Genomic DNA, 27,137 nt, shown 5'->3' with positions numbered 1-27,137 from the left:
TCTTCACTGACAGCTCCTCCTCCTCCTCCTCCAGCCTGGCCCCTCTTGAAAGCCTCTCTTCTCAAGTCATTTCTAATCTCTCTCTCTCTCTACATTCTCTCTCTCCTTGGTAATCTTAACCCAATCCTAACTTTCACCTATCTAACTCTATCACTTCCACCCAGGAGTCCCTGCCCCAAATCCATTTCTGACCTCCAAACAAACATTTCTCTCTGCCTATGAGAAACCTCCATCTGGGTGCCCTACAAACCATCTCAAATTTAACATGTCCCAAAACTGAATTTGTCATCTTCACCACAAAACCTCTTCCTCCTTCAGACTTCCTTCTTTATCTTGGGGGCACTACCGACACACCTCCAAAACTTTCATTCTCACCTATCACATCCTGTCACCAAGTCCTCAACTTTCTATCTTCCCCTTCATCTCTTTCTTTTCATTTATACTCATAGTATGTCAGCTCTGGCCCTTGTTACTTTTCCCTAGGAATATCCTAGTAGCTCAATCATTTATTTCTTTATATCACTTATTTAGCTATATAAGTGGTCAATTCACTTAACCTTCGGAGACTCATCTTATATGCCAATAACTATATGATCTTGAACAAATCTCATGACATTTATATAGCATTTTCTTAATGATAAATCTGTGAGAAAACTAGCATTACTAGCTCCATTTTATAGATGAAGAAATTGAGGCTAAGAGGAATGGTGTGATTTAACTAAAGTCATACAGACAATTAAGTTTAGTAAGTCAGAATTTGAACCTACCTCTCCTGGTTCTTGGTCTAGTGCTCTTTCCTTAACTCTCATAACCTCACATTAGAAAAATAGTGCAAGTCCTCAGAGGAAATCAGAATGTTTTGGAGACAGGTAAGTTATGGTGGAAGTTAGTTCTTTTTTGTATATTCTCAATGGACTTTAGAAGATGGATTAGGGAGACAGCTAGGTGGCACAGTGGATAGAACACTGGCTCTAGAGTCAGGAGGACCTGAGTTCAAATCCAGCCTCAGACATTTAATACTTACTTAGCTGTGTGACCTTGGGTAAATCACTTAACTCCATTGCCATGCAAAATCAAAAAAAAAAAAAGAGAGAGAGAGGGACCAGATGACTTTTTAAACTATTTACAAAGGAGTTTAAAATTTGCAAAATGCTTTGCATATATAATGGTATGTGATCCTTACAAAAGCTGGGTGAAGTAGATCTTGCAGAGATCCCCATTGGATAGGTAAGGAAACTGAGACTCAAAAAGGCTAAGCATATGTTCACAGGGCTATTACATCTTGACTTTAGGTCTAGCATTCTTTCTCTCCAGAATTCCAGAAAGTGTTTTTCGAAGAACATATCTTTGTTCATGCCACACCCCATCACAAAGTTTATCTCTTTCTATTACAATCCTATTCCTACAAAATGCTAATAGCTAACATACATAGCACCTACTATGGCACTGTGAGAAGCAGTTTACAAATAATACCTCATTTGATCCTCACATAGTTCACTGATCCCTTTAGGGTCAGCTCAGATATCAACTTAATCCATGCAACTTTACCAGATTTCCAGTCAGAAATAATTCTCTAAACTCTTAGAACATTTCTATACTTCTGTTGTATAATGGAAAAACACTATTCTTTGAAGTCAGAAAATCAGGATTCAAATTCAACTGCTTATTGTTTGTGTGAGAGCCTCAGTTTCCTCAGTTGTAAATAAGGAAGGAAGTACTTTGTTCCAGACACTGTGCTAAGTGAATATGATCTTTTTTTAATCTTCACAACAATCCTGGGAAGTGAGTGCTTTTCTTATTCCCATTTTACACTTGGGGGGGGGCTAGGTGGCATAGTGGATAAAGCACCGGCCTTGGAGTCAGGAGTACCTGGGTTCAAATCCGGTCTCAGACACTTAATAATTACCTAGCTATGTGGCCTTGGGCAAGCCACTTAACCCCATTTGCCTTACAAAAACCTAAAAAAGAACCCCAAAGCAATCATTGACCAAGTGGGCAATTGAGTCTCAGACAACTGACCAGTACCCATTTTACACTTGGGGGTACTGAGGCAGACAGAGGTTTTAATTGCCCACAGTGAGTGCTAGTTAGTGTCTAAACAAGATTTGAACCTATGTTTTACTGTACTTGCTTCTGAGCCATTTAGATGCTTCTATTAAGAAATGAACTAGATGGCTTTTGTTTCAGTTCTAGATTAGGCTATCTCATAATGGAGACTTGAGAGTCCAAGAATTTAGATAAAAAAAAAAAAATCTCATCTTTAATTTTAATATTGCTGGTTTTCTTTGTAATCCTAAGTATTCTGTGTACCTAAAAAACATTACTATTGTGCTATAAAATGATGAGCAGGTGGATTTCAGAAAAACCTTTAGATGAACTGATACTGAGTGAAATGAGCAGAACCAGGAGAGCACTGTACAAATTAATAGCAGCACTGTATAATGATCAACTATGAAAGACTTGGCTCTTCTCAGCAATACAGTGATCCAAGTCAATTCCAAAAGACTCATGATGGAAAATTGCTATCCACATCCAGAGAAAGATCTGATGGGAGTCTGAATGTAGACTAAAGCATACTATTTTCACCTTTTTTTTCCATGTTTTTTTGCTATTTCTTCTTTCACAACACAATAAATGTGAAAATGTTTGACATGATTGCACATATGTAACCTATATCAGATTGTTTGTGATCTTGAGAGGAAGAAAAGAGAAAAATGTTTAACTCAAAATCTTTTTTAAAAAATTAATATTGAAAACCCTCTTTACATGTAATTGGAAAAAATAAAATACTATTTACATTTTAAGCATTATTCTGGGGAATCCACAGGCTTCACTATACTTTCTGAGAGGTCCAAATTCTAATTCTAAGATACTATTTATCTGGTTTGTTTTAAGTGAATTCTTATGTACATATCTTAATTACCTAATTTAATTGTAAACTTCAAGAGGGTAGAGTTGCAAAAACTTCCTGAACTAGAATTAGCTTGTTTTTGTTTAGAATTTAAAAAGATGGAAACAGTTTATATGCATTTTCTCATTTGATACTCAAAACAATCCCATGTACTAGATAGTATAACTTTTTTTTTTAGATTTTTTTCTTTTTTGCAAGGCAATGGGGTTAAGTGGCTTGCCCAAGGCCACACAGCTAGGTAATTATTAAGTGTCTGAGGTCAAATTTGAACTCAGGTACTCCTGACTCCAGGACTTGTGCTCTATCCACTGCACCACCTAGCCCCCCCCCCCATAGTATAACTCTTAACATTCACCCAGTTCTACAACTACAAGGATCAAGTCAAGAGACCTGGTCAAAGGGGGTGGCTAGGTTGCCTAGTGGATAAAGCACCAGCCCTGGAGTCAGGGTTACCTGAGTTTACATCCGGTCTCAGACACTTAATAATTACCTAGCTGTGTGGCCTTGGGCAAGCCACTTAACCCCATTTGCCTTGCAAAAAAAAAAAACCTTTTAAAAAAAAGAGAGAGACCTGGTCAAGGCCATATAGCTTAGAATAGCCAGGACTCAATCTCAGGTCTTCTGATTCCAAATCCTGTTTTTCTTCATTTTTAAAACAATTTTGCTTAGTGAACTGTTTGATAAATAATAATTTACTAACAACATAATTGAGCAATGTGGTTTATATTTTAAAACAAAAGAAGTTGATTTTCATGCTAGCCAGAAAGATGGCAATAAATTTTAATTTTAGTACCTAGGAAAGATTTGACAGAACTCAGTGACTTTAGTTTTATGTCGTGTTATGCTTGTATCATATTGAACTGTAAACCCAAAGGTCAAAAGTCTACAAGATATTCATTTACAGATATATAACTGTATTAACATTAAGATATACAGTAATGATTAACTATTAACTCAAAGATCTACCATCAAGACATTTCCTAAAATAAATCCTTTATCAAAATGGATCATGATATGTCTGGAGAAGGAAAACCACTCCCGCATCTTTGCTGAGGAAATGTATAAACAAAGTCAGTAGGCTCCCAGAGTAGAATGCAACTGAAGAACAAACACCACAACTCCATAAAAGAAAAAAAAATCCAGATAAAAACCAAAAGCAATTCAACATCAGTCAAGAAGCTTTTCCTGAACACTAATGTTAAGCTGAACAGCTAAGTAGTCACTGGGCATGGAGTCAGGAAGACCTCTCTTCCCAAGTCCAAATCTGGTCTCAGACCCTTATTAGTTGTGTGATGTTGGTCAAATCACTTAAACTGTTTTCCTCAGATTTCCATCCTGTAAAATGAGCTTAAGTAGGAAATGATAAACCACTCCAGTATCTTTGCCCAAAAAAACAAATGGGAGTCATGCAGAGTCAAAACAAAAGGGTTGGAGAATGACAGCTACTCAGCTAGAATTTATCCTGAACCATTCTCTTTTGGCTTCCTCCAGAGCAGCACAGCTCAGGAGCCTTAGTAGGGAACCTTTACTGATCCCCTTACTTGTAATGCTTTGATAATGCAATGAAAAATGAGAGTCTAAAAGAATAAAGATAAAATTCACCACTCCTCCTGACAGGGAGTTAATTAACTTAAAAAGTAGATAGAGTCCTTCATTTTCTGCCAAATGTGAGAATTTATCTTGCCACACTATGCAATTATGTTAAAAAAAAAAAAAAAACTTTATGGGAGGAAGGGGTTATTTTTTCATTCGCTAAAATTTGGGGAAGAGGGAATGAATAGCAAGGACAGATTAGTTTAAAATGTTTATTATTTTAAGAAACTAAAAAAAACAAGCGTTGCAGTTCCTTAAATAGTATCCCTTTCTGCATACCTTTGCAATGGCTACCCCCCTCTAGAACAGGAATTTTCTGCCCCCTCACCTCCCTCATTTGGTTTCCCTGGCATTCTTGAAGGCTCAGCTCAAATCCTGCCTTCTTCAGGAAGCATCTCAGTTAACAACAAAAACAACATCTACTCTATGTACATCTTATAAGTTCCTACTTATTTACATGGTTTTCCTCCCATTTTAGACTACACTGAACACTCACTTAGGGAACAAAGTACAAATAAACATGCCAAGACACCAAGGTTCTAAATTCTCCCCCTAACTCTTGAAAATACTTTTAAATTTAAACCTACTGGAGCAATATGTCATAGCCAGATATGACAGTTAAGTGGCACAGTAGATAATGTTGAACTTAGAGGTGGGAAGATCTGAATTTAAATTTAGCCTCAGACAATTACTAGTTATATGACCCTGAGAAGGATGTTTAATCTGTCTGCCTCAGTTTCCTCATCTATAATAAGCACCTACTTCCCCAGGGCTGTTATATGAGAATAAAATGAGATACTTATAATACACTTGGCAAACTTTAAAATCATTTATAAATGTTAGCTATCATCTAGTTCCTCTAGTTTTTCTGCTTTCCTAGACTTCATGATCTCCAGAAATCTTATCATCCTTCAAGATGAAATCAGTTCTGTAACTCAATCCTCCTCAGGTCATTTTGCAGTCCAGCTATAGGATTTCTTCATTTCCCTCAATCTCCTTTGATCTCTTTATTAAGTGTCATCACCCCAAATTAGCAAAGAGCCTCGAATGTGTTTATTCTTCAGTTGCATTCTAATATGGGAACCTACTGACTTTATTCATAGGATTTTCTCAGCAAAGGTGCCAGAGTGGTTTACCATTTCCTTCTCCAGTATGTCCCCATTTTACAGATGAGGAACTGAGACAAATAGGGGTTAAAAGACTTGTCCAGGATCACATAGCTAATAAGTACCGCTGAAGTTAGATTTGAACTCAGAACTTCTTGACTATAAGAGTCTGATGTGCTATGTAATGCAAAACCCAGTTACACCCAACAGGTTCTTAATATATTTATTGAATATTCATCCTCTTGTCCTATCGTTCCCATTCCTAGTTATCACCTAAAATTCAAGTTTCATGGAAATATTACCCCTCTTTATGATTCTCAACCCCAACTCCTTCTCAGTACCATTCTAACTTTACTCACCTCAGGTAGCTTGTCTTCTAAGACTCTTTGAAACAACCCCACCACCACCACTCCACTCACTTTGATCAATAAGCATTTACTAATCCTCTATAGCCCCAGGTGCTATACTAGATGTTCTGGGGCTACAGATAAACAATCCCTGACTTTCAGGAGCTTGTCTCAATCATACTAGCAACCCTATTAACTGCATCATCCTTAGGAAATTCAGTATTAATGCTGAAGACCCTTCTAACAGGTTATTCTCTCATCCTCAGCCTTTTTAACTGCAATGATTTCCTCCCTCCCTCCATTTCAGTCATACAACACAGCCACACCTTGAATTTCACTGTTTTGGCAATAAGTATTACCCCCTCCAAGATTCACTCACACTAAAGCTGTTCATAAAATCATAAGCTCTGAGTTGTAATAGAGTCTCCAATGAGGAACTGAATATCATATTGACTCTTAACCTTTGAATTTTCCTAGTTTGTCTCTCCCATTCTGGTTTTACTAAGCAACATATATGACCTTGGACCATGACCTGCCACTTTAATGGCTCACACTGTTATCCTAGAATCTCTCCCTGATACAAAAACTCATAGTAGGCTCTCCAATGTGCTCAAACATTACCTCTAAGGGTAATCTTATGGACTCCTTATCTCATTCCCAGAATAGTTCTTCCAAATGTTTTCTTCCGTCCTCTGATCAGTAACACACCCCCCCCCCGACACACACACTCCATTTATTATACTTAATCATTCAACCTCTACTTGAAAACTATTAGTAAAGTTTATTTAACTTTTCAGGCAATCCCTTGTATCCTTGGACAGATATAACAGCAAATAGGTAGAGTAGTGGTAGAGTATCTCTACTTGCTCTTACAGCAAGACTTGGGTTCAAATCCTGCCTCAGACACCTACTAGGAAAGTCACAACTTTCTCAGTCTGTTTTTTCATCTGTAAAATTGAGCTCAGAACAGTACTAATCCCAGAGTTGCTTTGAAGATCAAATAAAATATACACATAAAGCATCTTGCAAACTTTAAAGCACCACATAAACATTAATCCTTATTACTATTATCAAGTTTTTCCTAGCATCAAGACAAAACTTATCTCTCTCTCTCTCTTTAACATCTACTTATTGTTCTTAGTTTTACTCTGAGGGGCTATGCAGAACTATCATATACCTTCTAACTAAAAATATTTTTAATAACTGTTTATATATTACTCGAATGCCATTCTGTCTTTTTAATTTAATATTTTTATTTTTCCTCCCAATGTAAAAATTATTTTTAACATTTGTTTTGAAAAATTTGAGTTCCAAATTTTCTCCCTCCTTTCTCTACCACACTCATTAAGAAAGCTAGCAATCTGATATAGGTTAGGCATATGTAGTTAAGAACATCTGCTCTTATGTCTCCTCATCCCAGATTGTTCTCTATACTTGGACAGTTATTTACCCCCTTTTTCTACTATATTCAATTTGTGCCACCTCTTTTCAGGAAATCTCTAGCTGGTTGGTCCAGAAGTTGGTAACAAAATTCCACCCTCCTCAGACCTCACATAGCAATTTATACTTCTACTCTGATATACCATATCCAATTGCTTATAGGTTGGTTCTTGTCCTTAGTTCTTGAAGACGACCAAAATGACATCATTATGTTGAAGTCAAGATACAATGTGTGGGGTGGCTAGGTGGTGCAGTAGATAGAGCATTAGCCCTGGAGTCAGGAGGACCTGAGTTCAAATTTGACCTCAGACACATAATAATTACTTTGCTGTGTGGCCTTGGGCAAGCCACTTAACCCCATTTGCCTTGAAAAAAAAGACACAATGTGTGTATAACTTTGGTTGAACAGACCAATCTGAACTTGGAAGACTCTACCACAGGGAAGGCACAAATAGTCAATAAGAACATTTGAAGTAGAGATGTCTTAAATTTGCACACTTGTTGTTTCTTTTGAACTATTGAACTGTTTTGGCTCATAAAATGCAACACCTTCTTTGATGAAGGCATTCCATGTTGGCCAGTCCTTTGCCAATGTCTACCATAACATATAATCAATTCCAATTCTCTTCAGAAAGATCTTGAGACCATTCAGAGAAACCATTGCTTATTAGAGTTATCTGGATTTGTGTCTTACTTCTGCTAAAATTTAAATTCCTTAATAAGAGGAGATACACTTAGCCATACTTTGCACTTCTAATTCCTAGCACTGCCATCTGCACATCACAGGCACTTAATAATATCTGATCAATTGACTGACAACAAATATTGGTGTTTTATTTATTTTTTATTGAAATTAAAAATTCAAAAGCATAATTTCTAAACTGTTACATGTATATGTTAATATTACATGCACAGCCTTGCATATTAGCACATTTAGCAATGGTGCATAATAAATGAATCGAAACACATAAATAAATAAATTCAAAGGTATAAGGAGGAAACTCCTTTAATGCACCTATTCTTCGATTATAGGCATTAACAACATAAGTAACATCCCCAAGGTCCCACAGCCAATACATAAAATCAAATGAGAAAATATATGTGAAATATTTTCAAAACTTTAAAGCACTATATAAATGTTAACTATTATTGTGATGTCAGAGATGTCTTCCTAACTCTGAGGTCAACTTTATCCATTATATTATATTATATTATATTATATTATATTATATTATATTATATTATATTATATTATATTATATTATATTATATTATATTATATTATATTTTATAGTTGCTAAAAAATAAAATGAAATTTTGTAAAATAGAGCCCTAGGAACTTAATATTTATCCAACAATGTCTGAATAAATTTTGTCCTTGACAATAACTTTAAGTATTCCTCACAGTCTCTTCCACTTTTGAGTCATAAGCAATTTCTCTGCTGAGAAAAGAGATAGAAAGTGAGATAGCTTGAAGGAATGATAGTAGAATCTAGTAAAATAAATGAGAGAAGGAACTTGACCATGCTTTAAGGTTTCAAGGTACAATGTTCTGAAGAAGACCACAGAGCATGGGATCAAGGGGTTTCATTGGAGAAGGGACACCTCATTATCAAAGGATAGAGAAAAAGAAGAGAATGGGGCATAATCAGGAAACACTCAGTTGAAGAGAATGGGTGAAGACAGCTAGATGGCATTGGTGATCTTAATGCAGGAATTAGGAGTCTGGAAGTCTGGGAGTTCAAAGTTCAAAAATCCCTTCTTATACACTTAACCAGCTTGCAAGTCACTCAAAAGTTCTTTCAGCCTGAGTGTCCACATCTATTAAATGGGGATACTTGCACCTTACCAGATAGTTGTGAGGATCAAACAAAAAAAGGTCTTTACAAATCTTCAAAGGCTTTATAAACATGAGCTCTTATCATTAGAAGAGGGAATTCAGAGCAGATGGGTAGAGAGGGAAGGGAAGTTGTGAAAGGTCGAAGCTAGAAGAGAAGTTTCTACCCGGGAGAAAACAAAACAGAAAAAAGGCTTTACAGCACTGAAGACCCAGAATTTAGAGAACATATAAAAATAGTCACCATAACTGTGTGACTTCCACCTATCATTTCCGTACTTAGGATCATTTTTGCTAATTCTTCTTTCTTCAGTTTAGCCGTTGCACACCACTGGGAAAGGATGTTCATAGAATTGTTTTTCTAACAGTCTTTTGTTTTTTCAAACTGAGTAACCACAGACTTTCACCTGACTCTTTTAAGAGTGGTAGGGTACATTTGTGAAAAATGTCTAGTTGTTATGTCTGAAGAGCACAATCTTTGGCCAATCTTTGGCCAGGGAACCAAGTGAAGCCAATCTGGGGGTAAAAGAGAGCTTAAGCCTCCAATTTCACCAATATTGTACTCATATTATATAAGTGAAGGCCTACAGCTTTTTTTGCTTAAAAGAAATAAAAACACTGTTGTCTCTGAAAATTACAAAGAGTTCATTTTAAACTTTTTAAATCTGAATTGCTTCCTCTCTGGACTTTCTCAAAAAATACCTCAAAAGTCCTATCATTTTTCTTTAAGGTTTTTTTTTTTTTGCTTTTCTCTAATTTTATTCTTCAAATAAACTTTTCTCTCAATAATCCTAGACAGATCTTTGGTAACCACTTTTCCTCTTCAAGCTGAGAAATTCTAGACATTTTATATGCAAAAAGCACTAATGTAGAAAAAATAAAAGTAGGACATGTTTATTGAGGACTACTTAAATAACGAAATTGATCTCCTGGAAACTATAAAGAATATAGCAAAAACAAGGAAAGAAAGGAGAGAGAGAAAGGAGAGAAAGAAAGGAAGGAAAGAGAGACAGAGAGAGAGAGAGAGAGAGAGAGAGAGAGAGAGAGAAGGAAAGAAAGGCAGCTGGGTGGCGCAGTGGATAGAGCACCAGCCCTGGGTTCAGGAGAACCTGAGTTCAAATTCGGCCTGAGATACTTAGTAATTGCCTAGCTGTCTAACCTTGGACAAATCACTTAACCCCATTGCCTTAAATTAAAAAAATTTTTAAAAAGAAGAAAGAAATTGAATGCTGAATAAGTATAATGGCCAAATTTGGCCTCACAAGTCCATCCCTCCTTTCTTTGCAGAGATGGCAGACAGTGGTTATAGAACAGTGTAAAAACTCTCAGACACAGTGGTCATGTTGATTAATTTTACTAACCTGTTTTTTTAACCTCTTTTTAATTCTTTATTAGAAAGGATGACTCAGTATGATAGAAGAAAGGGATATTTTGAGAAATGAAGGTCATTTAAAAAAAGATATCAATAAATTATTTTTAAATTAAATTAAATTTGTTGAATTAAACCAGACTATGAGTCAGTTTACTGTTATACTTGCCCAAGAAGACTTCTGAAGTCTATTAAGAATCCCTACATATTACTGAATTTTAGGGATATTAAAGTGTTGGCATACAAGGTTACATATCTGCCAACCTTCCAAAAACTATCTGAGACAGATTTTTCATCAGGAACCTTCATATAAATGTAGCATATAGAGTAGATAATGCATAATTTCTGCCTTCAAGGAATTTTCATTCTAAATCCAAGTCAGTTACATTAAGATCATGTTATTCAAGTTTAGTGTTTGCTTCTAGCATTAAGTTTCTGGTCTCTGTTTCTCTTATTCACTGTCTCTCCCATGCTATTCCAGCTGTGCCTGTACAGTCCTGCCCAAGTCAGCACTTCAAGTGAGCACACTTGACCTCCTCATCTACAAACCTCTCTAGGGAGAAACCATTCTGATTGTTTCTTCTTGGCTGCTTTGTGCTTAGCTTTTCACATAATCCAGGGCTTTGTTTATTGTTAATAAAATTTTTTTTTATTTTTCCCAGTCCTGTATCTTTGTAATTTCCTTCAAACCTGGATTGAAAATGCAGAGGAAATTTCTCAGGAAATAACTCAGGAAATAACTGCTGTCACTTTTATTCAAAGCAAGGCCTTGGTCCAGTATTTCTGATCTAATGGCAATGCTGCCGTCCTGAGCCCTTCTTTCTTGCTCTGTCTATTCCTTTCCTCTTTCTTAAAAGACAATCCTGGATCCATAAGGTACTCTTGGATATTTCCCTCAAACTCAAAGTACACTAATATTCCTGTTTAATATGTGGCATTTTTAGGAAATGGATAATAAAAATTATCATTTTTTCCCACAATGGATTGTTTGTTCTATTCAGCATATAAAACTTTACTTTGTTTAAAAAAGAAAGAGAAAATCAGTCTTTGCTGTAGTTACAACTTACAATTGAAGAAAATTGTTAATGTAGAAACAGAAATTACCTATACCAAATGTATTATGGACGGCCACTCCTTTAAGTGACCCTTGAATGTCAGGATTTCAGTAATGTCCTTGTTCTAAAGATATATAAACTTGATTAGGTAGAGCTGAACCACACCCTAGGTCCCCTCTAGTGGGGAAGCCACATATCAGCTTGTTCCCTTCTACTAGGATTAACCAGAATGAAGTGGCTTTCCTTAACCCAATGGCCAAGGGCCACTGGGGTCTAGTGATCAGACCTTGCCACCTTATCTATTTCTTCCCTCCACTCAAACCATAAAAACTTTCATGATCTCTTTGGTTGGGAAAATCCACTGGACATCCCACATGGTGGCAGGTTTACTCCCCTGTTATCTCAATTAAAGATGCTTCATTCCTCAATTCGACTTTGATTAATTTTAGGACTTGATACAATCCTAAATCACAGTCAAAAACTAAGATGTAGAAGAACAGATGCAACTGGTAACAGATATTTTACCTTCTTGGTATGTTTGACTGTAGTTACAACATACCTGGGGCAACTACCTGTATAGAGTTATGTGGACCTCAGAAAATAATTCTGAATTTTGAGGCTACTCTCCATATTTTCTAATTCTCTGGTGACTACTTCACCCCACCAGTATGGAAGTAAATGACCTCTGATATTCCCTTTATCCTAGGAATGGGAAGAACCAAATCTTGGGGAGCAATCTAAGGCATGATGAGATTAAAGGACTCTAGAGGGATGTCTGAGACATAGAGATTAGTCTACTTAAAGGAATGACTGTCCCCCTCCCCTCCCAAACTCACTAAATCTTTCAGTATCTTAGACATCTCTCTAAGATTATAAAAATTTAAAGTTCTATAACACTAAAGATACTGTTGAGCAATTACTAGAAGGGAAGGAGGAAGAGGGAGAAAAGCAGAGGGGAGGAAAGGAAGGAGAGAGAGAGGGGGGTGGAGAGAGAGAGAGAGAGAGAGAGATCCCTTCAGATAGAAGAAATCACCTCTCTGGAGTTTTTAAAAAAATCCCAAGATAATGCTTCTGAGCAAATGATACATCTTAGTCAATGCTGGCTTCTGAATTTTAAAGCAATTTAAGAATTTAAAGAGGAGGCTGAAAAAAAGAGACCTCAATCAGAAACCGGCTATTCATTAATATCCATCCATTTGCTTAGTGTATACTTTGTACCTGTTAATGATCAGGACTAGTGGGGAAAATAGAGTTGAGTGTTTTAGAGTTTAGAGTTGAGGCAGTTTTAACTGAGCAGATATCTATATAAATGCTATTGATTCCTCCAACTCTAGACAGCAGTACATAAGCAATATTAACATGATAAAATTGTTCCAGCTCTTAAAAACACCTGTGGAATTCCTTCCAGCACTTCCAACCAAAAAAGAGATAAGTTTTGTTCTGCCTTAAAAAAAATAAAGCAAACTACATTTCAGGCATCCCTGAAAAAAAAACTAACATTACTTCCCTTTTCCCTTAAATCTTATAGGGGAGGGAAGCTTATTTCTTCTATTCAACAAGAAACTGAAATTGTTATGATTGGATCTGTAAAGTCAATGTCTTTTAACTAGAATTTTTTCTTGTTTGCCTGCTAATACCATTCAATAAGGTTTATTAAGAAATTTGGATGTAAAGGCTTTCTGATTTTAAAGATGCCAAATACAAAACACCAGAGGAAAATACTCAGCACTAAATACTTTACATTCTAAGGAAGTTACTTAGTCATAAAACAATTACTGCCTGAGCACTTACAGAAACAAAGATTTATTAAGTGCCTCCAGGTAGCAAAGCTACTTCAAACATGGTGGAGATACAAAGTTTTTTTAAGACTCAGTTTACAAAGTTGACAGTTGCATTAGTTTTAGGCTTTATGCAAAAGCTAAGCATATTACAGGTGATTAAAATCCTACCAGAGTTAACAATTCTGTCTCAGTGGAAGGTGCAGCCTTTGGAATGATTTTCAAATATCTGCCAGTTCTGTCCCCCCCCCCAAAAAAAAAAACCTTGCTGATTTGGGGGGGGGGGCAACAAAGTACACACAGCTAGGGTCAGGTGTCTGAGGCATCATTTGAATTCAGATCCTCCTGACTCCAGGTCCTGTGCTCTTTCTGTGCCTCCTAGCTGTCCCCTGGTTTCTTAATTATGTTGAGGAAAAAAAACCACATGATTTTATCACTTTAGAGATCAGTTTCAGACTTACTTTTTCTGGTCAGCAAAACTGCTGGAACAGTTATGATTGTAATGATGGCAGCTGCCCCCAATACCGCTAAGATACCCCATACTGCCTGCAAAAACAAGAAATAATGACAAAAATTAGAATGACATATTATTGATGAGTCTATATCGGTTTGTTTGTGTTGAGGATCTCTGGAAGAGACCTCTGACTCATCTAATTTAACTCCCCAACATTTTACAGACAAGAAAACTGAGTCCCAGAGAGATCAAGATGGACACCTGTCTCAAAGCTAGTATGCAAAGTTGAGTCTTCTGGACTTCCTCAGTACAGCTCCCTAGCCCCTTCTCCACATTATCTGAATAAGAATCCTGTGGGATAGGCCTTTGTGAATGTCAGTGCCAGAGTCTGCATGTGATGATGAGACTTGGGAAGATGATTATTTATTTACATCCTTGAAAGCACAAGAACCGTTTCTTTGGTATGCACTTGAATGAAATCAAAACTTTTAGCCTTAAATCTACCATTACCTATGATAAACTATATGAGTGTATTCTAGCTTGCCAATAGAATCCGATTCCCTGTGCCTCCCCCCCTCCAAAAAAAAAGTTCCCTGGGACAGGAAAAAACTCAGCCACCTTCCCTCATCTGACTAGGAGGGCTGCGTAAATTCCCTTAAACTCGTGTGTGGTGTTCCGTGGCGCGTTTCACTGAAAGGGGAAGACAGTGACCCAAAAAACCCTAGAAGCCGAAAAAAGGCAAGATGCCATTACGTACTGACCTTCATTGTCGGGAACACCCCTCAAGCTGGTCTCCCCTGTGCCAAGGCAGAAAGCAAAAGTAAGAGGTGAGAACCGCTCGCTCTGCTCTTCGCTTTCTCGGAGTGCAGTGTCACAGGTCGTTCCCGAGGTCCCAGCCCTGGGTTAAACATTAGTGAGGAAGGGCCGAGACCCCGGCCAGCTCAGCCCCGGCACCCAAGGGTTGCAAGAAGCCCTCAGCTGGGCGGCCGCTGGGACGGAGGAGGAGAGAGCTCTGGGCGCCCCCACCCCACCCTCATCTTTACCCTCATCTCCCTCCCCTCCACCCAGGGGCAGACGGAGGGGCCCCGTTTGTGGGCACCGAGGCGAGCCCGGCTGGGGAGGCGCGGGCTGCCCCTTCCGCCGGGAGGGCTCCAGCTGTGAGCGCCTCTGGAGGACGCAGAGGGGGCGCAGGTACCGAGAAAAGGCCCTCCTGACCCGCCCCCCACCCCCGGTCTGGAGGTGGTGCTTGGCCCTGGTAGTCACTTCGGGTCAGGTCTGAGTTTGCGTTTGCCCGTGTTGGGATGAGAAAGATCCCCCTCCCTGAATGAAGCCATCTGCACCTTCAGAAAGGAAGCATGGAGCACTGGGGTGCGGGAAGAACCTTATAAAAGTCAAGTTGAAGAGTCCAGCTTGAACTCCCATGGGTAGGATACCACCCCTCCTCACCTGGGCTTCTTGGAAATCCTTCAGTCCGAGGATTAGCGTGGTGGCCACCACCAGCACCAAGAGGAAGCTTTTTCTGAAAGTCTGACCCGCGTTAATTCTCTAAATACAAATTGCCTTCCTTATCCGGAGAATTCGAGTTATCACCACTGTGCCTCAGGGGCAGGGACTTAGGTTTTACTTTGTATCCTAAGGGTCAGCAAGAGCCTAGCAAATAATAGTTACTTAATAAAGATTACTTGAATTGAACTGAGAGGTGGCAAAGAGAGCTGGGTCAAAATAGAGACCTAAAGTAGGGGAGGGAAGGGAACTTCCAACTTCGTTTTGGGTGAGAAAAATGATAATGAGAGGCAGCTAGGATTAGGGAATTAATAGAGGGCCTGTTTGGGAGTCTGAAAGACCTGAATTCAACTTCTGCTTCTTACACATACTAAATGTGACCTGAAAGCTCCTGGACAATTGCTGAAGAGTCGAAAATGAACAGCAGAGGAGGATGGGCAGTGGGAGGAACTATTTCTTCAGAAGGAATTCCCAGCATCTGTACAATCATAGGTCTGAACCCTTCTCATTCTGCCTGTCACCCCCCACGCATCAGTGTACACACACTTACATATCTGTATACAAACACACACACACACACACACACACACAGAGGGCAAGAGAAGACCTTTTATCTCTCAAGAACCGTGTTGGGATGATAAAGAATATTGCCCAGTCCTAGGTACATAGGGTTACATGTTATCCATTTATCTCTAAAAGGCCATTTCCATGACTTAATTTGTAAATGTTGTTCCTATATCTTCATGTGTTGAGAAGTCTAGAAGACAAAGTGAATAGAGCACCAGGCTTGGAATCCTCAAGACTATCTTCCCACGTTCCAAAACAGCATTTACAAGTTGTATGATCCTGGGCAAGTCACTTAACCATGTTTGTCTCAGTTCCTCATCTGTAAAATGAGCTGGAGAAGTAAATGGTAAACCACTTCAGTATCTCTACCCAAAAAAAAACCTCAAATGAGGTCACAGACACAACTGAAATGACAACAAAATACCCTCCTCTTGGAGGGAAAGGATTATCTCATTTTTTTTTATTTTATCCCCACAGATACTCATCTTAATAGTGATAATAATCCCTTATTGCCATTGCCTCAGACTCTGCCTCAGTTTTTCTTGGAGGTCCAGCAATTATAATTTCTACATTCCTGTCATTATTCATTATAATCATTCACATATTAGTATTATCCATATTCTGTGATATTTTAGCTCCCTACATAACTAATTTCAAACCAAAAAAGTTCCTTTTTCTTTTCTTATTGATTGATATCTGATAACTGGCTTTGGAGTTAGGACCCAGATTCTCAACTTTATGACACTGTCACAAACTTTAGGACACTAGAAAAATCATTTAACTTCAATGGATTTCAATTTACTTATTTGAATTCTTTTAACTAGTTAGTCACTAAGTACACTGGCATTATTTTTATAACATTATCTTGTTTTTAACTCATAGCTAACAATTTTTGATTCATATTTCTGAAAGCAAAAGATCATTCCCCAACAGAGAGAAAAAAAAAGGACAGTGAGAGTCAAGTAGTTGTCTTTCTTGAGAAATAGTTCATTTGGACACCTACTCTATTACAATCAGTATGATTCCATAGGATAAGGATTATAAATTCTATTAATACTTTGTTCTTCATTCTCGAAGACCATGACATCAGGGAAGTGATGCCATGACAAGCACATAAATTGGATTTGAGTGAGGGGGATGCTGGGCAAAGTTACCAGTTTCACTTTCTCCTCCAGAGTCATCTAGGTTTATGACCAGGTGACTTGCTCAAGGTCACAAAGCTAGTGAGAGGCTGAATTCAAACTCCTACCCTCCTGATGCCAAGGCCAGTGCTCTATCCACTTCACCACCTATACTCCCTGATTCATCTCTGAACACTGGACCCAGATAGCTCCAGAGGAAAAAGTGAGGCTGGTGACTTAGCACAACACTCCCTCACTCAAATCCAATTCATGTGCTTGTCATGGCATCACTTTCCTGACGTTATGGACTTAATTGAGAATGAAGGATAAACATCATCATCATCACCCACCACCACCACACATTTAACTATTGACCTGATAGTCACACTCAAAAGTTTGATTTATAAAATCCCAAAGCTATGAGTTGCAGATTATAAATTCACTTCCTTAAATCATTCAAAGCTATCTGGAAAGCCCTCCACTCCTAGATAGAGAGATAGAGAGATAGATAGATAGATAGATAGATAGATAGATAGATAGATAGACAGATAGATAATTTGCAGACACCATTGCCTTAATCAAATTTCATCTTTAACTCAAAGTATGATTTAAGGTCCAAGAAGAAAATCCCCTCTCCTATCACTCATTATCCCTACTTGCTTAAGGCTACCTGAAAATGGAAATTGCTGATTGTGGTAATCCATCACAAATATATTTTGTGATACAAATACAAATCATAAAATAGAATTCCCATTTTATAAAAGGGAAAAGTATGGAAATCAGGAAGACAATGATTATTTGATATTAATGTGAATTCAAGTAATGGGGATGGAAGGTTAGAAATGTTGTTGAAAAGGAGAAGAGAACTAAAAAGAAAAAGGTGAAGTTAATTTTTTTTAAAAAACCTACCTGATATAAAGCACAGGCCCTGGAGTCAGGAGTACCTGGGTTCAAATCCAGTCTCAGACATTTAATAATCACCTAGCTATGTGGCCTTGGGCAAGCCACTTAACTCCCTTTGTCTTGCAAAAACCTAAGGAAAAAAAAACCTACCTGAAAACTTCACTTAAAAAAAATCTTTCCCTGTGCTTCTGCCAAGATCAATAGAAACTGTGCATGAAGGTACATAATGTCCTTCATGGCATCATGGATCCCTTTAATGGGAACTATGCAAATTTATTGAAGATCTCTTATTCTTTCCTTAGAATGTTTTAAGAAGTCTTAGAATCTAATAATTATAGATTTGAAAGGTACCTGGGGCATTTTCTTTTTTAAATAAATCCCAGTATGGGAGGGGGGGGCTAGGTGACAGTGGATAAAGCACCGGCCCTGGAGTCAGGAGTACCTGGGGTTCAAATCCGGTCTCAGACACCTAATAATTACCTAGCTGTGTGGCCTTGGGCAAGCCACTTAACCCCATTTGCCTTGCAAAAAAAAAATCTAAAAAAATAAAAAATAAATAAATCCCAGTATTTTGCCTAAGAAAAAATTTCTAAAGACCCTGGATCAATCAGTGAAGAACATATTGGATAAATATTGTTTACGAGATTTATGCTAAGATCTGAAATAAAAGCAAAAACAAAGCAAAAGTTTTTTTGTCTTTAAGAGGCTTACATTCATTTAGGAAAGACACTGCACACATTAGTCATTAGGCAGAAGAATTGGTTTGTCTTGCATTCTATTTTTTTTCAGTTGTTTTTTTTTTTGCAAGGCAATGGGGTTAAGTGGCTTGCCCAAGGCCACACAGCTAGGTAATTATTAGGTGTCTGAGACCGGATTTGAACTATTTTTTTTCAGTTGTTTTTTTTTTGCAAGGCAATGGGGTTAAGTGGCTTGCCCAAGGCCACACAGCTAGGTAATTATTAGGTGTCTGAGACCGGATTTGAACCCCAGGTACTCCTGACTCCAAGGCCGGTGCTTTATCCACTACGCCACCTAGCCACCCCAAAATAAAAACTTTTAAAAGTATGTTTGGACTTCCCTGCCTTAAATCATAGAGTTTTTTTGAGAATGAAATGAGATTATATACATAAAGTGTTTTAGAAAGTTTAAAGTAATATATAAAAACAGCTCTTAATATTGTATAAGTTTAAAAGTTTCCTAATTATATTTGAAATCATGAAACTAAATTATCTCTGATGTTAATCCTAGTTCTAATGTTCTATAATTTCAGTGAAGACCAATGAACTATTTCTTATAGACCAAGGATCTATTTCTTATACCTCTTTGATATAAAATGCAATCAAATCAGTTTCTAGTTTAACAAAGAAATGAATGAATGGATAAAGGCAAGGCAGTGGAAGTTGGTCAGTGCTTGTGATGAGGTAGGTGTGAAGGTAGGGGTAATATTGGACAGAGAAATGTGTTTTATAGTTACTAATCTGCACCCAGTGTACTGACCAGGTATCCCCATCCTCATTCTATTTTCTAAGCTATGAAAGAGGTCAAGGAACTTGAAGTCTTTGACTACCACCATCCTTCATCTGCATATCCCTCGTCTCTTACTGCCCCTCATCAACATATCTCTCACCCAGTCCCCCATGTCCTTCTTAAGAGCCCAACTCACCTCTCAGTTGAGTGGTTCCCCCTTCCTTTGGAGGCTATCCTTCTCCAGGGGACAGCCTCATCTCATAAAATCTCCTACCCCTTTGCCCTTCTCTACTACTTATCTTGTCTACTAATCATGCTGTTTGTCCTACTGGGAAGTTAGCCTCCCCAAACTCTTCTCAGCCTCTTCTTACTTCTATTGAAACTATCTTGCTGCTTTTTCAAGGAACCTAACTTGTGAACTTTATATAATAACCAATAAACTTTGTATAAACCTGTGAACTTTTGCTGTAACCTGTGAATTAAAGTTTAACCCTTTCTTACCTCCCTGAGTCAGAGATTTGGCAAATTCTTGACAAAATGAACCCACATAGCTACCCCTTTCCCTATCCTCATTTTTTTCTGTGTTCAGGTGGACCCATCTCCAAAAGGATTGTTCCCTTTTGGGGATGGCTACAGAATACAGGAATGCTTTTTAAGAACTAAGAGACTAATACTCTCTACCTATGGAGGAAGAATCTTTCTCTAGCACCTGCTGATGTTCTCTTTTGACTTAAAAGTCATTTGGGGCCCTGATCCAGGATAAATGATTAGCAGAACAGCTGACTGTAGACCAAAAAATAATGAAAAAGTTTGCTGGTGGGATCTCTCTTGTCTTTTTTCATATCAATGCTTCCCTTTGGAGAGCTCATGATCTAGTGATCCAGTGATCCCATGCTGACACTTAAGTACTTTAAACTCACAGGTCTTATATCCACCTTGGTTTACCCTGTAAGATAGTGTCCTTAATACTTTCAAGTTTTCCTATTTTTCTCCACCATGAAATTATCCCATCATAGGGTAATTTTTTTTTCTCTGCTCTACAATATATCTGGGCTATTTGATAAATTTATTTCAGCTTGAGTATTAATGGTTCATACTAGTTTTGTATTTTATTCTGCACAAATTGCATATCAGACATCTTGAGTCATCAATATCTTAAGCCAAAAAAGTGAGTAAGGGTCACCTTGCATTTCTTCCAGCTAGTCTCTGGATAGCCTTTGGGGAAAGGGAGGAGACTGAGCAAACAGAAATGATGAGACAAGACCCTTGAGAGAACTGTTATGAACAATATAAATGATTTAGAGGGACTGAGATGTGAGATAGAAAAGGAAAGACAGAACTAGAGGGCTAAATCAGTCAATAAATATTTACTGTAATTATTTAGTCATTTCAGCCCTGTTCAGTTCTTTGTGACCCTTTTTGGGGTTTTCTTGTTTTTGCCATTTCTTTCTCCAACCTATTTTACAGATAAACAAAGGCAAAGAGAAGGTTAAGTGACATGCTCAGAGTCCTACAGCTAGTATGTGCCTGGGGCCAGATTTAAACTTAGGAAGATGAGTCTTTCTAACTCCAGACCCAATAATCTATCATTGTGCCACCTAGCTAACCTATCTCAACTTCTACTACACCTTTGGCACCTTGCTAATGGAGAATGGAAGTGGTAGGCTTCATCTTCTCAGGGACTAATAATGTATCTAATTCCCTTACTCCATGAATAATAATATATCTTAGCAAAGAGCTAATTAGAAGTCCTTGACATTGGCACTGCACCAAATAGGAAAAATGTTGACTCAAAGGTCTACACCCTAGACCCTCAATAAGAGTTGAGACCTCCATCCAAAATTTGTGACTCCTCATGTAGAGAGTATCCTAGTGGAAACATGAATTCAGTATCAGTTAGAAATGTTCTAAGTACTGACTGTGGCTGGCTGGTTCTAGATGAAGCAACAAGTTTGCAGTTGCCTGATAGGTATTTTATTATTTTTTGTGAGGATTAAAATACTATATACAGTTTCCAAGATTAACTATTCACTCCTACTGGAATTTGACTTTATTTTTCCAAGATTGGTTTAAACCAGATGTCTGAGGTGGGATTTGAATTAGAGTCTTTCTGACTTCAAACACAGTGCTCTATCCACTGATCCACCTTGTTGCCCTCAGCAACAATGTAGAACTTGTCTATTGTGTGCCAGATTCTTGATGAGGTACAAAAGTAGAAGTGTAACAGTCTCTGTCATCAAGAAGTTTACATTCTATCAGAGGACACATCAAATGCATATATATAGAAATACACAAAATAAAAACAAGGTGGTTTTGTGAAGACAGCACTTGGGGAGGGGTGGAGCAAGGGAGTGATCAGCAAAGTTCTCATGTGAAAAATGGGACTTCTGAAATTTTAAATGATTTTTAAAGAGAGTACACACTAGGGGCGGCTAGGTGGCACAGTGGATAGAGCACCGGCCCTGGAGTCAGGAGTACCTGAGTTCAAATGCAACCTCAGAAACTTAATAATTACCTAGCCATGTGGCCTTGGGCAAGCCACTTAACCCCATTGCCATGCAAAAAAAAAAAAAAAACTAAAAAAAAAAAGAGTGTACACGCTAGGCATGGTATAGACAGAACAAAAAAGCCAGCTTGCTTGAAACCTAGGAAATGCCAGGGGAATGTGTAAGGATATTGGAAAAATACATGGAACTGGGGGTGCCCTGGAAAAAGAGTGTACACACTAGGCATGGTATAGACAGAACCTTAGAAAGAACAAAAAAGCCAGCTTGCTTGAAACCTAGGAAATGCCAGGGGAATGTGTAAGGATATTGGAAAAATACATGGAACTGGGGGTGACCTGGCGTCAGGATGGCCTGAGTTCAAATTTGACCTCAGACACTTAATAATTGCCTAGCTGTTTGATCATGGGCAAGTCATTCTTAACCCCGTGCTTTAAATAAATAAAATAAAATAAAAATCAGTTGGAACCTTGTTGTAAAAGATTTTAAATGTCCAAGGAAGGAATGTATATTTACTTCTAGAAGTTATAGTCACAGGAATTTATTAAGGAGAAGAGTAACATGGTCAAACCTGTAATTTAGAAATGTGGCAGCAAGAAAAAGAATGAACTGATTTTGAAAATACTCCAAACAGGGAAGCCAATATGGAACTAATTATAATAGTCTAAGCTAGATATGATAAGGGTCTGAACTAATGTAGTAAGTCATATTTCCTACTAGAATGTAAGCCCCCTGAAGCAAAAAAATCCTCTTTTTAATCCCACTTAGCTAATTGGGCACTCAGTAAATATTCTGTGAATAAATGTTTTTTTTTCACACCTTCCCTGGTTCCATCTTAATCATTTTCTACATACAAGTTTTGAGTATCTGAAGAAAAATCTTTTTTTCTATTCAGCTGGAAAAAATACAGCTAAGCTTGTAACCAAGTAGTTCTGGACTTCAGACAATCAAAGTCTAGTCTCTGATTTTATAAGGTTGTCTGTGAAAGGGTTAAATTGCCTATCAGTTTCTCTGAGGGTTTGGGGTTGAGGGAGGGGAACTCAAAGGAATATTGCATGCTGTGGAAAAATATAGCCAAAGAAATATAAAGGTGATTAAAGATATAAAAAAATAAGGTTAATGAATTCAAAGAGTCCTGCAAAGAGATGATGAGGGCTGGATTTTTAAATGTTTTTAGATTCCCATATGAAGGACTTTGATGTTTGATGTTGATGTTGAATATTTATTTATTCATCAACCTCCTTCATAATAGAAGAAAAAAATGAAGCAGAAAAAGCAATTGACATATAGGAGAGTGCAATCCAGTTTAAATTATCCTCCTTAAATAAATTGTAAAATGTTACTCTTTGGTTTGACATACTCAGTCCCATCCCTCTTTTAAAATAAAATTTATTTTATTTTATTAATTTAAGGCAATGCTTTTAAGTGACTTGCCCAAGGACCAGCCCGGAAGTTAGGAGGGAAGACCTGAGTTCAAATTTCACCTCAGGCCCTTGACACTTAATACCTGTGTGACCTTGGGCAAGTCACTTAACTATGATTGCCTCTAATCCAGGGTCATCTCCAGCCATCCTGATCAATGCCTGGCTACTGGACCCAGGTGCCTCCAGAGGAGAAAGTGAGACTGGTGGTAGCACAGCACCCCCTCATTCAAATCCAATTCACTTGCTTGCCATAGCATTACCTTTCTGATGTCATGGTCTTCTCCATTCAAGTCCCAATTCAGGTAAGTACAGGTTACCTAATCCTGGTCAGTACCCTAAGCAACTAAGGCTGTAAATTGCCTGTCTTCATTTGTATATACTAAGTTTCTGCACCTAAAGTTTCCCTACCAGTGAAATCACAGGTCCAGAACAATAGTTAATACTTCTAAATAGTAAAGTAATGTATGATAAAATATATATATAATATATATTTTATATATACACACATATATATAATATGCATTCTTGACACCCCCTTCTAAATCAGGAGCATCTATCTCCATGAAGTTTTATAAACAGTTCTTCAAGTTTGGAATGCATTTTTTTCACTGAGAGCTTGAAGATTTACAAAGTATTTTAGATATATTAATTCTTAGAATCTCATAACCACCTCTTGAGATAGGTATTGTAGTTATTTTCATTCTCATACTAGCAAGGAAAACTTTGGCTCATTAAAAACCAAGTGACTTAGCCATAGTCCTAGCTAGCAAAACTAGGGATTTGATCTCAGATCTCTGTGAACTTTAGATCTAGCATCTCTTTCCACTATACCCCAATGCCTCTCTTATTAAATAAAAATTGGTTGAATTGAATTCTTTTGCTTCCAATATTGTATCTAAGAATATTGGATTTAGAGTCACAAAAACAAGTTTAATTCCTTCCTTAGACACTATTGTAGCCTTGGGCAAGGCCCTTGACTTTTCTCATATGTAAAATGAGTAAGTTGAACTGAATGGTAGCTCAGGTCCCTAGCAGCTCTAAATCCTACTTCTATCTAGTCTCTAGAAATTGTATACTGAACAAAAGCCACCAACCTCTAAGAAAAAATTATTACTACCTGCATATAAATATATATATATACATTTTTATGTGTGTGTGAATAAATAACAAAATACAAAAATCTCTAAACAGTCCTTTTAGTTAATAAATATAGATTATTATTATATTATTATGTGGTTTATTACTGTCACAATAGAAAGAGTACTGAATTTTGAGGTAAATGACCTGGGCTCAAGTCCATACTTATTGTTTACCCATGAGTAAATCATTTGATCATTGTAGACTCCAGGCATCCATTTCCTTATTTTTCTCAACTGTAAAATGAGAGGGTGGAACTAGGTGGCATCTAAAACCCAATAGGTCAGTAAATGTTCAACAACTAAACAACACAGGACACACTTTTTTTTATTTATTTGAAAGTTAAAAGGATTTTATTCAGTACTCCAAGGCAATAAATTGGGTGGGCCTACCCAAATCAAACCATGTGATATTTTTTATAGATGGAGTAAACAGTTTCCATAGAAGGGTAAGATAGCCCTAACTGGTGCATGTTTCTGGGAGAAGATGGAACTACAATTGCTCCTCCCTTATTATATCATCATCATATGGTAATAAGATTAGTGCTAAGGATATGGAATTAGGGCTAATATCTTCCCCTTCAGGCTGACTGCCACATATTCAAAGGTCAAACAATGTTAAAAGAGATAAAAAACATTACACAATTACACACCCTTTTGCTGTTATCATACTCTTGGTGCAGCATCACAATAGTACCCATATCATTCCTCTATCCTGAACCAGAACATTCCTGCAGTTTGGAAGCCAATTTGAGAACCAGTTCTTTGTACTAAGGAAGACATTGTTAACTTAAGTAGAACACAATTCCTATGAGGACACATAAGGGAAATCCCCAAAACAGATATTTTAGTCATGAGAAATTTGGGAGCCAAATGGGGTTCCACCCCATCCTACTGCATGCAATTTGTTTCATAATACAGAACTGGACGCTTGACAATAAGTCTTAAGTTCAAAGAGGGTAAGAATTGTGAAAGGAGGGGGCGGCTACGTGGCGTAGTGGATAAAGCACCGGCCCTGGAGTCAGGACTACCTGGGTTCAAATCTGGTCTCAGACACTTAATAATTACCTAGCTGTGTGGCCTTGGGCAAGCCACTCAACCCCATTGCCTAGCAAAAAAAAAAAAGCGAATGGGTGGGAGGATTCATTCTTTCAGTCTATATATTTGTTTGTCTTATTGATTGAAAAATAATAATCACTACATATGTATAACCAATATCAGATTGCTTCCCTTCACTGGGATGAGGGCAATAGAATTTGGAACTCAAATCTTGTTTTTTTGGTTTATTTTGGCAAGGCAATGGGGTTAAGTGACTTGCCCAAGGTCACACAGTTAAGTATTGTGTTTGAGATCTGATTTGAACTCAGGTCCTCCTGACTCCAGGGCAGGTGCTCTATCCTCTGTACCACCTAGCTGCTCCTGGAACTCAAACCTTAAAAGAAAAACTTAAAAATTGTTTTATATGTAATTGGGAGAGGGTAAAGAATATTATTAAAATACAATAATAATCACACAAGTCCTGGATGCATACCCCACATCCATCCCTTACCCCCCAAAAAATAATCCTGTATGTATCCAGACCTTGCTCCAGTTAAAAGCATTGCTGACATTGTGAATCAGATGCACATGACTGTTGGACTCTCCTGTCCTCCCAACCCCAAGGGTGAAAAGCACAGTATAAAAGGCAAATAACAAAAACATAGTAAATAGCCTTTGAAAAATTGGTTTCTAATTATCACAAGTCAAATAAACAAGCAACCATGATCACTGATTGGTGTTGGGGCTCTTTTTCAGCTTCACTGGCTTCAGGGGCACATCAGAGATTTTTTTCCTGCTAGGTCCAGGTTATTCTTGGCAAACTTCACTTGAGAGTGATATATCCAGGTTTGTCCTTTGTTCTCGATGATGACTAAAACATCAGGGATGTGATGCCATGACAGTCAAGTGAATTTGATTTAAATGAGGGAAGGCTGTTTATTTAGGGAGAAAAAAAAGATTTGCTTTACTGTAAATTTCAAAAATGTATAAACAAAAAGTTACTGTCAAAATATTTTAAAATATATTTCTAAACTTCAAGAGTTCATGGCCTCATACTCATTACTTAGAAATTTAAATAGTAAAAATAGTTATTCTCCATAGATAAAATCAATATATTTTTATGCTTATTATTTTGTTTGGGTTGTGTTCAGAACAACCTGTTCTCCTGCTCTTATTTTCAACTTACAACAGAAATCAATCAAGGGCAGATCTCCAGAGGGGTCAGGAAAGACAAATCTTTCCTTGGAGCTGGAAATGCTATGGAAGCCCTATACTAGGGAATTCTGGGGTAAGAAAACTCTCTCTATAAAGTGAGCTGATCCCTTCTCTGCAAATTAAATAATACTAGATAAGTAGGAAGCCTCAGGTCACATGGGCAGTACAGCTCCAAAAGCAGACCTATAACCCAGGTCTTCTTGACCGCACCACTCCATCTTCAAAATCACCTCACCACTATTCCAGGATCATTTTACTTTTTTTTTTCTGTGATTTGCCTAAAGTCAAAAGTAGTAAATAATTTGCTAGGTATTTAAAACCTCAGGCATCTGAATACAGTTGAAATAAGATCAGATGACATGTATTTTC

The 27,137-nt window shown here is 37.6% G+C and overlaps 1 protein-coding gene across 2 annotated transcripts in view; it reads right to left on the bottom strand.

Annotated features, from left to right (window-relative positions):
• Positions 1-20,110, bottom strand: part of DPP4 (dipeptidyl peptidase 4) — a 109,017-nt gene extending 88,907 nt beyond the window's left edge. The window contains exons 1-5 of one of the 2 annotated variants that reach the window (XM_074215848.1): positions 19,648-20,110; positions 17,991-18,114; positions 15,337-16,291; positions 14,652-14,687; positions 13,898-13,982 (exon numbers count right to left, since the gene is read on the bottom strand). In XM_074215848.1, the coding sequence (XP_074071949.1) occupies positions 13,898-13,982; positions 14,652-14,657 (91 nt within the window). In that variant the 5' untranslated portion in view covers positions 14,658-14,687; positions 15,337-16,291; positions 17,991-18,114; positions 19,648-20,110. The remainder of the gene's footprint in view (positions 1-13,897; positions 13,983-14,651; positions 14,688-15,336; positions 16,292-17,990; positions 18,115-19,647) is intronic. The other variant, XM_074215849.1, reaches the window with a different exon arrangement.
• Between the last annotated feature and the right edge of the window lie 7,027 nt (positions 20,111-27,137).

Source organism: Macrotis lagotis, chromosome 1 (genome assembly GCF_037893015.1).
Source record: "Macrotis lagotis isolate mMagLag1 chromosome 1, bilby.v1.9.chrom.fasta, whole genome shotgun sequence".
NCBI classification, from domain to species: domain Eukaryota; kingdom Metazoa; phylum Chordata; class Mammalia; order Peramelemorphia; family Peramelidae; genus Macrotis; species Macrotis lagotis.
The sequence above is the reverse complement of the archived record's forward strand: the minus strand, read 5'-3'. Positions and strand labels throughout refer to the sequence as shown.